This window comes from Gymnoscopelus braueri, assembly GCF_963280865.1.
Source record: "Gymnoscopelus braueri genome assembly, chromosome: 20".
Lineage (NCBI taxonomy): Eukaryota > Metazoa > Chordata > Actinopteri > Myctophiformes > Myctophidae > Gymnoscopelus > Gymnoscopelus braueri.
Genome location: NC_137622.1, coordinates 1,873,505 through 1,891,409, shown reverse-complemented (window position 1 = coordinate 1,891,409; position 17,905 = coordinate 1,873,505). Strand labels below are relative to the sequence as shown.

The 17,905-nt window shown below is 40.3% G+C and overlaps 1 protein-coding gene across 1 annotated transcript; it reads right to left on the bottom strand.

The window, feature by feature from the left end:
- On the bottom strand, positions 1 to 16,686 carry ddx41 (DEAD (Asp-Glu-Ala-Asp) box polypeptide 41). The gene is made up of 17 exons (XM_080416378.1): positions 16,502 to 16,686; positions 15,043 to 15,126; positions 14,207 to 14,357; positions 13,540 to 13,614; positions 13,265 to 13,325; positions 13,039 to 13,175; positions 12,498 to 12,570; positions 11,247 to 11,400; positions 10,529 to 10,665; positions 9,421 to 9,583; positions 8,505 to 8,636; positions 7,889 to 7,960; positions 7,315 to 7,411; positions 5,132 to 5,281; positions 4,943 to 5,014; positions 4,507 to 4,617; positions 1 to 894 (listed from the first exon to the last, which is right to left on the bottom strand). Exons 1-17 carry the CDS (start codon positions 16,538 to 16,540, stop codon positions 758 to 760), a joined length of 1,845 nt encoding a protein of 614 aa, XP_080272504.1. The 5' UTR covers positions 16,541 to 16,686; the 3' UTR covers positions 1 to 757.
- Between the last annotated feature and the right edge of the window lie 1,219 nt (positions 16,687 to 17,905).

The window sequence follows — 17,905 nt, the reverse complement described above, 5'->3', positions numbered from 1 at the left end:
GGATGTTAAATGCGTTGCTTTATCTGAAATGCGTTGCTTTATCTGCCACAAAATAAAAGCCGTTTCGTTTTCGTCAAAAGACAGTTGGTTCCATTTCTGAATGTCCTTCTGAAAGGTACAGGGCAAGATGTCAGCAACCTGACAGCTTACCACCGCAAAAGGAAGACGAAACAATTTCAGTTTTATGACTACTTCCTCATGCGGGACACACTTCCCTTTGCATCGCTGTGCTCGACACTTCAGCAACACCCTTTACCAAAAGGACACCGTGGGTGTTGTTTTATTTACAATCACATGACAGATGTATTTTACAAAAGCAACATGTATTCAGAATAAAAGTACGGGAAAATGGCAAAATAAAATGACGATGTTCTGCAAGTTGTACCTTGGAAGAGTTCTTTATCTTGCAGAGCAGACCTGTGAAAATACACTTCCTTTATCCGATGATGCAGAAGACAATACAAATTCCTCAGAGTTGTCGGTTTCTCGAGTATCGGTATCAGTAAAACGTCCTTGTAAAGAAATGACCTCAAAGTGTTACGCCGGGGTTCTACTTTGTTGTACAACGGTGTACCACCCCAAACATAGCCTATATAAAAGCTCACAATGTGAAGTGTTGAAGCTTGTAGATTGGCTAGTTTGGTATCAGTATCAGCGAATTAGCCATGTTAAGAAAATCCCTCAAAAGTCGTAGAATGTCTCGGTTTCTCATCGAGTGTCAGTGAATCATCCATGTTAACATAATCCCTCAAAAGTCTTAGAAGTCCATGGAACTGTGAGCCAGATAGTCCTTGCGTCCAATGTTGGTCACCTGTTTGGTCTGCATGGCTTCCAGCTTGGGACAGTCTGTAATACGATGACCCAGACCACCACAGAATGTACAGCCTCTCTCCCCTGTGAAAGTAATGACAAACAGCATGTTAAGACAGGAACCCAGGGCTCTTCACACACACTGAATGTGGGGGGGGGTTGCACGTGTTCTCAGAGCTGGATTCATTAGCATAAAAGGCTAGAGAAACAATAAATGAATTAAAATAATAAAACCAGGGGGGAGAAAAAAAAGGAGGAAAAGTGAGTGTGACATGAATATTTATATTTTATACTCTCTTTTGGGGCTCATTTCAACAAATTGTTATGGGGTTATAAGCATGTTTAAGGGGGTTCCAAATTACAGACCCTTGCAGGTCTGTAACTCTAAGAGTTATGGGGTAAAAAGGTTCGAGAACCACATGTCTAGCGCATTGTAAGAGCGATAGACGTCCTGGTTGCTCAGCTGATTTATTGCCCACTTCAACCTAAGTAGTTATAAGTGTGGTTTTGTGTGGGAGTTTTACTTTCTACATGTGGTAGGATGTGCATGTTTGTGTCTGTTTAAAATTGGTGGTTGTGACTTAGTGGGAGGATGTGCGTGCACACCCGTGTGTGTATGTCTTATTGTCCATCAGAAGAAAACGTAATCATTGTTATTTGTGTTCTACACTTTTAGATCATGGTATTTCATGGTATTTCCACACGTTTCCTATTGCAGTAGTTCAGCAGCTGCACTCATTTACAGGGCGTTAGCGATTATTCTATAGAGTCATTTTTAAATGTTCTTTACTTTGTTGCACCCCATATCATTTGTATGACTCCCTCTATCTGCACTAGCCTGAAAAAGACCACACTCCCCCGCATTCTCATTACTGTGCAACCCTGGCAATGGAGTGCTCAGTAAAGCCACTACCTCAAACAGCACACATCACTCACACACACACACACACACACAGAGCACTAAAACCTCACCTACACACTGCGTCCATCACACATCCTGTTGATGTTAATACTTTACGCTGTCAAGCAAAACTGGCCAATCGACACATTTGTCTGCATATTATTAACCACTTATGCACTTTTACTCTCTGTCACTGTCATAGTCACCATCCTCATTCTGGGCATGTCATTATAGGCGCTCACAAGTTAACGTGATGTAACACTTAGTTAGTACACTATGACCTCTGGGTGTTTTTCCGCTAAATGTATGCCCAGTGATGTGAAATGCTAAGTCATCGTTTTGCGACGTCAACACTTTCTGGAACGATACACAAGTCATAGTGTATTTGTCTTTTTTTTGCCCCACATCAGAATAGGATTTTTTTTGTGTACTTTTTGTTCTGACAATGTCTATTGGTAGTCATTTTTACATTCCATGTTGCATACCAATGTCCCTAAATATAAATTCGAAATAATAATATGTATGTCCAAACTTTTGATTTAGACAACTCCTCATTCAAAGAGATGTTATCTTGTTAACACATTAACCGCCAAGAACGTAGTCCTACGGTCCGTTAAATCCAACTGTTAAGCGCCGAGACCGTAGCCCTACGGTCCACGGTCTTTTCGAGCTAAAAAGTTCCGGGTGCACTTTCGGAAATTTTTTGATCCACTTCCGTTTCCGGTTTGATGACCGGAAACGGAATTATTTGGGATCCGGTTTTGACGATCACGTCCGCCCTCGTTCTACAGACGAAACTGAAACTCAATTCTCTTCCTGTAGTTTTTTCTCCTCGCATTTCACTGTAGTGCGATCGGCAGAGCGGATAATGGGAATCGAGCTCCCAGCGCTCCAGGAACTGTACAAAAAGCGGTGCGTGGTCAAAGCCAAGCGCATCATCAAGGACAAGCACCACCCAAGTCACAGACTGTTCAACCCCCTACAACGACCGCGACCGGGCAAGGGGCTCTACCGCAGTATCAAGAGTTCCACCACCAGGTTCTGGTGTAGTTTCAATCCGGCTGCTGTCAGAATGCTGAATGGGGCATAAGCCTGAATGAGGCATAGGCCTTGTTCAGCAGCCTGACAACAGGCGGCGCAGACTTTTCTGGCTCTTCCTGAACACACCTGTGGATTATACCAGGGACAATGACTTGGACTTTAGCCCCCCCTCGGACACACCTGTGGACTACACCAGGTACAAATGACTTTTTGTTGCACTCCCTCATGGAGCTACTTGCGGATTATACTAGGGTCAGTCCACTCTAGGTGGACACGCACTGACCTTTTGCACCTTAATCCCTTGTATAACACACTGACTTTTTTATTGTGCTCCTTTTCCTCTAAGCACCTTAACGTCCATTGTCGATCATGCACAGTTTAAGTATAACATGCACATTGCTGCTATGCTCAGGCACCTTAGTTTAGTTTTTTTTAGTTTTTTTATTATCTCAGGTAATTTGTAAATATGTAGATAACTTGTCTGGCCTTCTGTTGCTCTCTTGTTTTGATCTCCTTCCCACTTGCCCCCCACCCTCTTCTTCTCCCCCCCCCCCCTCTTCTTTCTATGGAAACTAACGTTGCGATGGGAACGATGTACAAAAAAGAATTTCACCCACTTTTTTACCTTGTAAACCTGTGATGTGACAATAAAACTGATTCTGATTCTGTTTAACGTAATCCGCTCTAACTACAACATGGATACCCCGTTTGACACGTGGTTTTCACTGGGAGATACAGTGGGATGTCGCGGATGTAAACAGACCGTGTACGGCTCAATCTTAAGGATTTTAACAAGATCTATGGCGACATGAAAAAAACAAAAAAACAACAAAAACACCTTGGCACTGGTGAGTACATTATGAGATTAACCTCTGGCGGTCGATGTGTTAATCAGAACTTACTTCCTGGGTGTGCATTCCCACAAAGGTGCCTGAGTGAACAGACCTCTCTTAACCACGTAAAGGGGAAAACCACGGTTTTCTTACCTTTTCTATGATGTTATGATGAATGGTACAGTAGAAAAATGTCATAACTCCATCCTGGGCCCCACACAGCTTAAAACGTGCGCCAATAGGCCTTGCGTTAGATCGCGTATTTTAATAGCTTTTTTTCTGATGTTCACACTATGCAAAAAAAATAAAAAAAAATTGAAGTCTCGCTAGACGATATTTCAATCTCGAGATTTCAATCTCGTCTAGCGAGACTTCCGTTTATTTCCCCTTCTCGGTTGCATAGTGTTCCGTCACTATGAACGTTAGATCTCACCAAAAAACAAAAAAAAAGCTATTAAAATACACAATCTAACGCAAGGCCTATTGGCGCATGTTTTAAGCAATTCCCCTTGAAGGCTTAAGTCCTATATATTATTCTTCATTATGGTGTCATGTGGGCGGATATAGCCGATGTACAAGCTCACAACCCAATGCGTTGCGAGCTGTAGATGTGCCATGTTTGCGTATGCCCAAAAATAGGTTGAAAGAGGTCAAAGAGACTGTCTTGTCACTGCATCACCAGGAAAAGCAAATTCCTTGCAACACTTTCGTAGAAATAAGGCAAGTGTTAAAGCCAGGTGTAAAAGGGTCTGTAACTCTGAGAGAATACAAATGGTACCAAACGGACATTCGTACACTCTTAGAGTTACGGGGGTCCTGGAAATGAAGAAGTTTGAGAAGCACTGATCTGGACTCAACAACAGCGGTTAGACCGAGAGGAGGAGAGACGTTAGTGAGGGAGTTTGAAGAAAAGAGGCTCACCTCCAATGTCCAGCATGGTCTCGTCTCCCGTCTGCAGCACCTGGAGGACAGGGGGAACCTTCTGCTTGGCCTCGATCAGCAGGGCTTTCAGATCCATCAACACAGACTCATCTGGGGTCAAACGTACAACACGTGTTCAGAGCCCAACAATGAGACATTGAATTGATTGAAATTGTGAAAATCACCATTTTGTATTTCGGCACCGTCGGGTTGGAAACCTCATATGTTCAACACTGTTCCTTTTTATTATTGTAAAAAAAAGCTTGTAGATCTGCTATTTTCACTGCTTTTGTGCGACACTCTTGTATGATGAAGTAGGCAGGGCATGAATAAATGCAAGGAAAAAACATTTTAAAAAAGGTTGAAATATCGAGATACAAGGTTTCTGCCGGACACTAAGGATTTGTATGTTCATTTTGTGTTTGTCTTTTCTCACCGCAGCCTTTATTGATGAAGGTTGTAGCGATACCAGTTTTCCCCGAACGTCCTGTCCTTCCAATTCTATGGACTGAAAACGAAAATACCAAAAAGTTTTATATCAAATTAGGGGAAACTCAAGTTAACATACATTTTAAGCATTTCCTGGCATCATCCAATTCTGATCACACAGACAATATTCTCTCACCGTAGTTTTCGATCTCCTCAGGCATGTCATAATTCACCACATGCTGTATAGCCGGGAAATCCAGACCCTTGGAAGCAACGTCTGTGGCAACTAGAACATCTTTCAACCCCCCCTTGAATGCTTCTATGGCCTTAGTTCTCTCCTCTTGATCTAAAGACATCAATGAACATCACATTGTCATTTACAGTGACAGTGCCATATTAACCCATTAAGACCTGAGGCCGATTCTAAAAATGTTTTCTAAATTCTAATGCTTTAAAAAAATATCAAAGATTATATTTCAAAGATTTGCCAAAAAAATATTTTTTGAGCTTGTATGTCTGCTATTTTTGAATAGCCAAAGAAATCTAAAATGACACTGATGCGTTCCAGGTCTTAATGGGTTAATGAATACAGCACTTATCCTTTGGGACACAGACATCTATGAAGCAGGACAGGGTGTGACATACATGGTTTGACGACATCTGGTGGTAATGCTTAGCAACTACAAGGAGACATATTAAGGCTCTGTCCTAAATCTGGTGATTCTGAAGTCACCAGCATGACCCCAAATTAACATATCAAATAGATCATGCGTTTTCAGTTCCACAGTCTCAAATTAATTCAAAATATAAAATATATAGAGATTGAACACACTAAAAGACATTTAAAATTGTATGTATGTATGTACAAGCTACATGTATTGACTGTCATAAAGGTGCATGCACTTGCCATCGAGCAAGGATTGGACGTCAAAATCTACAGAAACACATTCAAATTTGTTCAGATCACAGATTGTCGTTAAAAATTAGGCATGTAACGATTTATCGTATATCGATTTAAATCGATTCAAAGTGGTGACGATTTAAATCGATGCAATAAAATATGACATCGCGATGCAACCAGCAGAGGGCGCAATCGAGTCAGACTCCATTCCTTGTTATCCGCCTACTATTTTGTCCCCTCAGGGCCACCATAGCTGCCTCCGTCGGTCTCTTCTTCACTCACTCAACGGCAGGCTATGAACGGAGAGTGGGGTTCACGTCCTCTCAGGCTATGAAATCTAAACAACTAGGCGATCGCACTGCATAAAGAGGGAAATGTGCGTCGCATGTAAACATGTTTATTTGATTGATGAAAAGCCCAAACTATACCGTTTACCCCCTCCCCCATCTGACAATATTGTTAGCTGTTGTTAGCCTGTCTGATTTAAACTCTGTAAACCCCAGCACATTTCCATGGTGACCAGCACTCTTTTGCGGACACCAGTGCAGATCTTGAATATCAGCCCCCATGGCACAAATCAGGTTTGTAAAGCTCAATACTCCTTCTGTCGGAAAAGATCCGCTTCGGACGGGTTTTCTGAGCTAGTTTCAGGGAGTTAGGACATCTAGAGGTGCAAGAGCGTCGGAAAAAAAATCTGACGTTTTGAATGACGTCGAAATGTAGTTATATCCCCTCGGTTTCCGGGGGGAAAAAAGTTAGGACGTTGGAAGGAGCAAGTAGTGCAAGCTTTAAATCTTCATTTGTGTTCACGTTATTGGTCGCATGGGGGAGTAAAGGTCTAATTTAACCTGAGCCTTGAATAGTGAGAAACATTATCATCAAACTAATGGTGTCTGGCTGTCTGTTGCTGGCTATAGATAGACCATTAAAATGTCTACTAACTACTCCCAGAGTTCAAACAAAACATGCTGACGCAGTGGTTAGTCATTATGCCACACACACAGTAATTGGAACAAACTTCCCAAGGATCTGAGCCTTGTGCCATCTTTGAATACTTTCAGATCAAGGCTGAAAACTTTTATGTTCTCCACTGCATTTTATTTTTAACATTTCAGCTTACGCCTGTGTCTTTTTTTTTTTAGATCATTATTTATTTTTGCCTTTTGTGCTTAAATGCCTTTCTGTGTTATGTAAAGTTGTACCTTGAATTGCCTTTGTGTCGCCTTATATTTAAATGATTCATCTTTTTTTAAATCAGAGTTATTATTTATGTCTGTATTTTTATGCCTTTTGCATTTATCCACATCAATACTGGCATCCCTATATTGGGAATGTCAGTCAAAAAATTGTCAAAACCTTTCCAAAATAGCACATAGAAAAAGCTGATCTACAAGATCACAACACATCGTGCATTGCGCTTGTAGATTGTCTATTTTCGCCGTCCGACACCGTAGTAATAAACGGAAGCTTCTTCTTACCCTTCCCTCCGTGGATGGCCACAGCTTCAACTCCTTTCAGTAGCAGATACTCATGGATGGCGTCCACATCTGCTTTCTTCTCGGCAAACATCAGCACCTGCCATTATGAAAGAGGAACTATCTGAGTTTCACACAGGACCTTCAACGGTGAAATTTTGTTTTATTTCAGTATGTGTAGGTCTGTCACAATTACTACATAATCGCAATTATTTGAGATGATCGCAATTATTTTCCGCATAATTTTTCCATTCATCTGTATACATTTATCTATTGAAAAATGTTTATACATTTAAAAAAAAATGCAGATTGGCTATTTTCCCTGTTAAAACTTTTAAATATGCACATTATTTATTTTGATAAAAAAAATTGTTTACAAAGAAATGTAATTTTGATAATGTTCAATGCCAAAACCACAATTAAACAGTGAATCACAATTATTTGCATGACAATTAATCAGCAAGTAAAATGTTATGATCTTCATTTCAAGACAGCCCTAAGTACGGTTAGCCTGGGACCAGACGAATCTGCGAGTGCAGTATGTGTGACTTTCATTACATATGAGGACATTACTGACTGGTGGTGGTGTTTTCTGGAGACACTCGAGCAGGTAGACCATCTTGGCTTCCTCTTTGACGTATTCCACTTCCTACACACACACACACACACACACACACACACACACACACACACAGAGAATAGTTTTGAATCCAGTGGATACATAATTTTCACACAAAAAAAGAATCCTGCTGTTGGTTTATAAAGCAATGAATGGCTTTCAGGGCCAAAATACATTAGCTATCTTGTTCTATATCGTGAACCATACAGACCTATCAGGTCATCTGGGACAGGTCTGCCTTGTGTCCCCAGAGTTAGGGCAGGTACACACTATACGACCTTTAAAGTGGTCGGGGACGGGGGGTCATCTGATTGTTAAGCATTTCACACTACAGGAGTCTATTTCTTGAAATCGGCTGTCATATATTGTTGTGGTTTTCACACTATAGATTGATCTCCAACCAGGGATCACACACTGTAGGATAGTTCACTAGGATGCTATCCAGACCCACCCAATACATTCCATTGTTTTTATTCCAATGCATTTAAATAAATGAGACTGGAAAGTATATGTATCTGTATAGCACATTTAAACTACAAAGTTCAAACGTCTTCCATTGAAAAGATGAACATACCTGGATGACATCCAAACTGGCAGCACCTGCTCTGCCAACATTTATAGTGATGGGCTTAACCAGGGCACTCTTGGCAAAGTTCTGGATCTTCTTGGGCATGGTAGCACTGAAAAGCAGGGTTTGTCTCTGACCCTAAACAACAACAAATACAAAGTTACAACACCTCACACATCAATTCTGCAAGGAGAACTTTGCTGACGTTTAACGTTAATCCAATTTTTCTTTTGTGATCATCTGTGAAAATATGACATAACATATCTCACTGTGTTCCGTGTGCCAAGATGCAACACAAAATTCAGAAATATGGAGATGCAAGGTTTGTGTCCGACAGCATCGATATATTTATCCTTTGCACCCCATAGGGAGGTTGTGGGGGGTGAAAAACAGGTGCAGAAGATCACAAAATATAATCTGACCTGGAAGCAGACCATCAGAAAGAATAATCTGACCTGGAAGCAGACCATCAGAAAGAATAATCTGACCTGGAAGCAGACCATCAGAAAGAATAATCTGACCTGGAAGCAGACCATCAGAAAGAATAATCTGACCTGGAAGCAGACCATCACAAAGTATAATCTGACCTGGAAGCAGACCATCACAAAGTATAATCTGACCTCACCTGGAAGCAGACCATCACTAAGTATAATCTGACCTGGAAGCAGACCATCACAAAGTATAATCTGACCTGGAAGCAGACCATCACAAAGTATAATCTGACCTGGAAGCAGACCATCACAAAGTATAATCTGACCTGGAAGCAGACCATCACAAAGTATAATCTGACCTGGAAGCAGACCATCACAAAGAATAATCTGACCTGGAAGCAGACCATCACAAAGTATAATCTGACCTGGAAGCAGACCATCACAATGTATAATCTGACCTGGAAGCAGACCATCACAAAGTACAATCTGACCTTGAAGTAGGAGAAGATGGTCCTGATGTCCTCCTCAAAGCCCATGTCAATCATCCTGTCGGCCTCGTCCAGTGCCAGGAAGCGGCAGATGTCCAGACTGATCATCTTCTTCTGAAGCAGGTCCATCAGTCTGCCTGGGGTGGCCACCATCATGTGGACGCCACTGCAGGAGTGCAACAGTTAATCCAACTAATCCATAATAAAAAAATAAAAGCTTGGTTTATAAAACAATCGATAAAACATTTCAAAAATAGTGAAATTTAGGGTTTAGCGATGTAGTATGTAGCCACACGCTGTGAACTTGTGGATCAGCTAATTTCACTATTTTTGCACGACTCCGTTGTGCAGCTAATTATAAAATAATGCATAAGTGCTTAATTAATAAATCGATTAATAAAAGTAAATGATAGAATAACCAATATAGTTGCAGTAAGTAATCAATAGTTGCAACCCTACTCTACTGTTATCTTGCAGGACACATGGACAGATCACATCTCTGTACGGCTGCAACTATGAATTATCTTCTTAGCGATTATTGTATTGATTAATTGAATAATCAGGACGTGTTTTTAAATATATATTTTTTTCTTTTCGATTTGACTGAATCAATTAACCACTTAGCCCTATGTTATACTTCATCACACAACAGTTTCGAACGTAATCATTTGACAGGAATGTGCAAGGAACCATCTGTGACAAACATTTGGAAGATCCATCTGAACCCATTTAGACCTGAGGCCAATTTTTAAAATGCCTTCTAAATCCTAACCAAGTTTTCTGGAAAACTTTACATTTTTATTAAAAAAATGTATTTTAAAAAAAAGCATGTTGCTATGTACATAGCAACATCTAAAATTACACAGATGCTTTCCTGGTTTTAAAGATAAAACAACATATAGGCTTTCCAGGTCTTAATGGGTTTTAATAATGATCTTATATACAAAGATAGAAGCCTCAGTATTTTGGCTGGAGACGGACCACAGGGGCCAAATTCCTCCACGACACCCGTCAATCTCAAAGCACCCGACTTCTTATTTTGATGCACGCTTCACTATAAATATTTACCACCAATGCTACAACTTCATCCAAGGGAAAACAAAGCACTTACTTTTTAACCACCTCCATCTGATCCTTGACAGACATCCCTCCGATGCAGAGGGCAGTACGTAGCTGTGGCGCTCCCTCCTCCTCCAGGAGTTTACAGTAATACTCGATGATGCCGTGGGTCTGCCTCGCCAACTCTCGCTGGACAACAAAGGGTGATGGGTGAAATAAACATTAGGTTACATGAAGTTCTTCTAATGTTATCATGGCTGACATTCATCATGGCCCAAGGGAGCAAGCAACATGAAGATTAGGGGGAAAAAAGAAGAAAGATTTCAGATGCTGAAATCAAGGTTTTAGTTAACGAGGTAATGAACCAAAATAAATAGACTTGCCGTCAATTCTGAAACAAACTGTCATCCTTTTTTACTTAAGATTTTGCTCATTTGGTTCAATACATCAATCCTTTTTCCATTTGGTGGCTGGTGTTTTATTAACAGTTTTCCTGTGCTTAAAGCACGTTCAGTGCTATACGAAATGTATGCACATTCCTACGTATAAGTACAACATGATCAATGTAATACTTTGCTTGGAGACAATCGTACAGATGGTTTATGGACATTTCTGTTAATAATTCTGTTAATTTCTGTTATAAATGAGCCTTGCAGACTTAATTCATTGACTTCGAGACATTAAGCATGCTTTACATAATTGACCTATATAAAGTGAAGTGTGGATATGTAACATTTTAAGCTGCAGTCATCAGAGTGATTATGTCTTACAGATGGACAGATGATGAGTCCATAAGGACCTTCTCTCTTGGAGAACGGCAGCCTTTTCTCCTGCTCCAGTGAGAACATGATGAGGGGCAGAGTGAAGACCAGCGTCTTTCCTGAACCAGTGAAGGCGATGCCGATCATGTCCCGGCCTGACAGACTACACACACAAACAAACAAAGAAACCTAGTCAATTCATGAACAGCATGGGCTGTGTCTGCCTTGAAGGCAGTATGGCATCAGTGTAAAATGCTGCCTGATGAGGTGCATTCATTTGGCTGATTTTGAACGCAGCATCAGGATGTCCTTCTATTGTAATATTTTATGGCATGGCGAGGAGGAGAGGATTATATGAGAGTCAAGCCGGCTGGACTGACAGTCACATTCCAATTCCTCACCCCTGCCCGCTCATTCACCTGCATACCATGTTGTATATTAGATGCTGTATTTCTCATATATGAGCAGTTTGACATGCATTCTCGCACAACAAACAGCATGATTGAATAAATGAAAATCAACCCATTATTTAATTTGCTGCATCAGTTGCTTTGATCACTGTTATTCAGAATATACATTATAAATGCACTTCAGTATCTCTGCAGTTCAATCAAGTGGGGCACTTTCACCCTCAAACCGTCCAACACACGCATGCAGGCACGTTACTGTACGTTTACATTTTAGGAGCATGTAGAACAACGTTTCGTTGGCTCCAAAACATCCCTTTGAAGTGTGTGAGAGCACAATGCTGTTTTTTTAGACCCCATCTCCCAGACAGCGTTCCTCCCATAGCCAGAGGAGACGGTCCATCCAATAACAGAACAGGCAGTCAACACTTCCGGAGAGAGGACGAGAACAGGCTGAAGCCTACACTCGATGTACCCTCACTGTTTGACGCTCCAAGCGGCTTGGAGAGCCCACTCCCTCTTTAGTCTCGGCTCCACCAAAAGCAAATTACCATTTGGGACAACACTATTTCCGGGTTAAGCTGGAGGACAGAGAGTGGAGTGAGCAGAGATCGTTGTTGAGAATGACCAAAAGTCCCAACTGTCTGAAATCTGAACAGAGATAACTATGGCTAATGTTAGCTGCTAAGAGCAGCAGTTGCATACCGTATGAGTCGCCAAAGCGTTACAAGTTCATGACGAGCTTCCTGCCTCCACACAAAAACAGTGCCTTTAAAGGACGGTAGCTTATCTCTGTCTGAAGCACAACCCAAATATTCAAAATGAGATCGTACAGAAGTAGAGATATACTCACATTGTAGGAATTCCTTGAATTTGTATGGGTGTGGGGTGCACAATTCCCTTCTTTTTAAGCCCTTTCAGGACAGCTGCAAACAGAAAAATGTTTTCAGTGCCAAGAGTATCACTAATGTGGCACTATAGACGAATCCATAGAGCGCTCCCATGGCACAATCATAACTGCGGTGTCAGAATGCAGGAGTCTGACACCGCAGTGCTCTGTGGATTCGTCTATAGGCATTATAACAATCATGTATATGTTTTGGTCTAGGGCTGGGTGATATGAACAACAAATAATCACAATATTTTTACTAAAATAGGCAATCTACATCTACAAGCTTTTAGATTTGCGATTTAAGCCTAAAATAAGGCAATTTAAACAAGGAAAAGAGAACACATCGGCCATATCATGATATGCATAATCCCAGCCCTATTTTGGTCCACTACCCACCTCGATTATTCTTTCCTTAGATTCTCTAGCTAGCACAAGCTGAATCGATACACAACCCGAGTGGGGTTCTGGTTTTTCATTTGTGGGTATAGTGAGTGGTAATAACCTGGTGGAAGTTTCATCTCCCTGAAGCTCTTGATGGGTGCAGGGACTCCCTCTCCATCCACCAGGATGTGGTACTTCTTCCTGACGCGGTCGTGTCTGGGGCCTGGCATGTTCAGGATGTAGCGCGGAGCCTTCCAGCTACACAGGACATACAGTCAGGTTAGAGGAGTTCTGTGTTGTTCTCGCGATTTTCTAGTCATCAAAAGTCATTTGAGCGCATAACTCACCTAGTTTTTATGGGATCATCGTAGATGATGCCTTTGGCCATCTCCTTTACGGACATCAGAGCTGAGGGAGAAATAGTCTCCGATAACTCATTGTGCAAGCTTTCATGTTTAGCATGTTAAATTCATCAGAGTAAATAGGATTATTAATCAGCTTAATGTTATCCATAACAAAACAAGGATAAATCTATTAAAAAAACACAAACTTTGTACAGAACCCACACGTAGTCATGCACAACAACACAATTGCAGTCTAGTTCACGGCTCTTTCATTGTACCTCTGCCCTCCGCAACACTCTCAAGAATCTTTTCTTCTTCCTTCAGCTGCTTCTCCTTGGCTGACTCCTTACGCGCTGTAAACAGACACATGATATACATGAGACTTTTTTTTCAAAATTTCAAAAAAGATTTAGAATATTTTTTTAAACATTTGGGAGTCCCTCACACAAAATATTTTCAAATGGGGGTTAACGGCAAAATACCATGGAATAAAGCAAAATAAAATCTCAAGACTGAAAGTTTAATGATGATGTTTAGGTATTATCATTCTAAACAAATGACTGAAATCAGTCATGGTGACAGAACTTGAATCCATGAAACTTGAAACATATGAACTTGGGGGTCCGTGACATGAAAATGTTTGAGAACCACTGGTATAGACAGTATAGTATAGACTCTATACCACAGTTTCCCAAACAGTGGGGTGGCGGACCAATTTGTATGGGTCACGAGTAAATACCCCTTTATTTTTTGTTTCCTCCATTTTGTTTCTCATTATTATTTCAAAAGATTTCCATAAAAATACAAATAAATCCATTCATTAGAGGGAAGATAATACGTTGCATATTCGCGACATGTTGTGAGCTTGTAGATCGGCTATTTTCACTAGTTTGGGTCCCGGGGAGACAAAAACGTCAAAAACGTTTGTGAACCAGTGCTCTATACCCTCTGCTTTCTCCTTGAGGTGCTGGTGCTGGTCCAGGAGGCTGACGTTGGAACGAGGACCCAGGCCTTCATCCTCGTCCCTCTGCTCTCCTCCGCTGTCTTTCTGCTCTTCCTCCACTGCTTTCCCTCGCAGACGCAACATTTTCTGATGCTGTGCAAGATGCAAGAATCACATTATACATTTAACACATTCCCTGCCATTGACGGAGATCTCTGTCAAAAAAATAATAATATATATATTTTTTTCACACAGAACCAGGAGATAACGTGATCCAAAGATTTACTGCTCACTTCCTGGTTAAAGTATTTGGGAAATATTCTGTATATCGGCTCCAGTGTTTTACTATGTATTTTTGGCGAAACATGCTATTTTCAACTGGGTATAACAAGCGAACGGGAGGTCACGATGACATTTTGTTTTTTCTTCACGGAAGCACAGTGAAACCCTCCGTGATTAGCAACCATCAGGGGATCGATCATACTGGAGATAAATATTCTATGGTTCTTGAAAGATTAGACAGAATGCTTAAAAAAGCTACAGACTGTTTTAGAAAACCCCTGACAGTGAATGTGTTAACCCATTTAGACCTTAGGCCGATTCTAAAAACGCCTTCTAAATCCTGACCTAAGTTTTCTGAAAAACTTCAAATATTTATTCAAAAATTACAAAAAAATTATGTTGCTACATACTGTACATAGCAACAACAACTTCAAAATGGGTTCCCGTCCTGAAAGGTATTGTTACAAAAAGGGGTTCCCGCCCAAAAAGTGTTAATATGACAGCGGCCTTGTGTCCTGTCCTCCATCCATTATCGTCATGTTATTTTTGTACTTGCCATTTGCTGTTTTCTGATCTTGACAGGGACGTATGGAACGTAATCGTCATTCTCAGACCTCTCCTCATCGTCCTCCCCATGCCTCTGATGTGGATGAAACACAAACATGATGAACAGGATGATGGGGTCACCTGGCCCCTGATGAGAGGCGTCTTGACAATGTATAGTCGGTATTAAGAGTGGGCGCCTGAGAAGTCTGGGCACCTCAATGTTAAATTGGCTATTTCTTTCCATAATGTAAAAAATAAATAAAGAATAAATGTGTGCTTTGGATTATGGTCTAAAATAAGGTAAAGTATACATGACTCAAAAACATGCTTTAATTATAGTTGACATGTAAGGCCTAATATTTCAACAATGTTGCTACAAAACCTGTGGATATAGTCATTATGAGTTATGACATACACAATAAGTTGATGGGTAGATTCTAGATCTGAAAAGGATGTACAGTGCATGTTCATTGTTCAGATCATGTATACTTTACATCAGGGGTCTTCGACCTTTTCAGGCCAGGGACCCCCAAACTGATGGGGAGATGGAGCAGGGACCCCCTACCTCGTAGGGTAGGGGGGGCTACCACATATATTGTATATTTATGTATACAATTGTGTTTTATATTGCCTGCTCCTACGCACCTGCCCCAGTAGGTGTGCAAAATAAAAATTCTCTACAAAATATGTATAAACATATACCATGTTATTGTGCCTCCATTTTTCTGTTTGCTATGGATTCATGTATACTGCAGGGGGTCCACGAAATTGTTGTTTGATTAAACAATATTTTTGTTTATTTAGTTTTTTTCCCCCAAAATGTCAAATTGTCTTTAAACATACATTTTGGAGGAAAAAAACAAAACAAAACAAAAATATTGTTTAATCAAACAACAATTTCGCGGACCCCCTGTTGAAGACCTCTGCTTTACATTATTTCAGAGGATTTTCCAAAGCATAGTTGTATTCATTACTTTTTCATATTTGGGGGAATAAAATGCCATTTTCACATTGAAGTGCCTGCCTGCTTGGCAAAAAGAGCAGATCTACAAGCAGTAGTGGAAAGTAACTAAGTACATTTACTCAAGTACTGTACTTAAGTACAATTTTTACATAATATACGCTACTTGAGTATTTCCAATTTTCAATAATTTTATTCCACTACATCGCAGAGGAAACTATTGTACTTTTACTCCACTACAATTAGTTGAAAACTTTTGTTACTAATTGCTTTGTGGATTTTGATTATTATGAGAGAAGTAAAAGCATAGAAAATTTGAAATACTCCAGTAAAGTAAAAGTACAGCAAAATTGTACTCAAGTACAGTGCTTGAGTAAATGTTACTTTACACCACTGTAAATGAGCGAAAGAGCAACATTCAATAACATCCGGTCACGGCTAGGCTAAGCTGGTAGCGACATGCTAAGCTAACGTGGCTAACAAGCTTCGTACGGTAAACTGTCTTTACCTTCCTGGGTCTGGTCTCGTCCTCCATTATAGTCTCCATTCTCTCTGTCGACGACAATGAGCTGCTATGTTGTTGTGTTGGGTCTAAAGTGAGTTAAATAGGCCTGTGTGTGACTGTGTGTGTGAGCTACGCACCATGTTTACTGAGAAGAAGAATACGACTAGACGTTAACGTGCCATACTCTGTGGCAGTGTTGCCAGGTTTTGTGAGAGGACTTAAGCAACCAAGTCTATGAAAAGAAGCCCAAAAGATGCAAGCCCGCCTTCGCCCTTTAAACATAATACGTTGGCTATTTGAAACGCGTCGCATCACAACGCGTTGTGAGCTTGTAGATCTGATATTTTCAACAAAAAACAACAACATTTTCACAACGCAAATCTTGTATGGGGGGTCCCTGGCATATAACTTATTTTCAGATGGGGTCCGCAGACAAATACATATTAATCTGGGGGTCCTTGACATAAGAATGTTTGAGAATCACTGGTTTAAACAACATTGGATTGGGAACCAAGCCCAAATAAGCAACTACACTTTAAGAAACAAGCCCCCAAAAAAACGCAACCCGCAACTACTAGCAACTTTACAGAAAAAGAAGCCCAAAGTCCCTTATAATAAGCGGACATGGCAACCTTGGTCTGTCTGTACGGGAAGGCTGCAGGGACACTTGTGTTGGACGCGTTTCGACTTTGGCGGCAGTGGTTCCCAAACAAGCAGTGATGGAAGAAGTACTCACATGTTTCACTGAAGTAAAAGTATCAATACCGCAATGTAGAAATACTCAGTTACAAGTAAAAGTCCGGAATTCAAGTAAAAGTACAAAAGTATCGGCATCAAAATGTACTTAAAGTACCAAAATTAAAGTACTCATTATGCAACAAGTTCAAAATGTATTAAAAATCTTTTGAAAATAGCAGATCAATAATCGGCTATTTTCAAATGGCCAAAATATATAGGGCTGTGGTTATTGTATTTTGTAATAATAATCAAAATCTACAAAGTAACTAGTAACTAACGTTTTCAAATAATTGTAGTGGAGTAAAAGTATAATATTTGTCTCTGAGATGTAGTGGAGTAGAAATAATAGTACAGACAATTGGAAATACTCCAGTAAAGTAAAAAATACCTAAAAATTGTACTTGAGTACTTAGTTACTTTACACCACTGCAAACAAGAGTAAATAGTAAATATCCCTCTTTTCCCTACCTTTTTCAAAATATTATATATGCATATATAGATATATATATATAGATATAGATATGAAAAGGTCAGACATTTTTCAAAATAAATTTAGAAACTAAATAAAAGAAGCACCCATAAAATATAAAAGAAACTATCAAGAAAAAAGGAAAACAGCAGATTTACAAGCTCAGCTTATAGGTCAGCTATTTTCACTTTTAAAAGGGC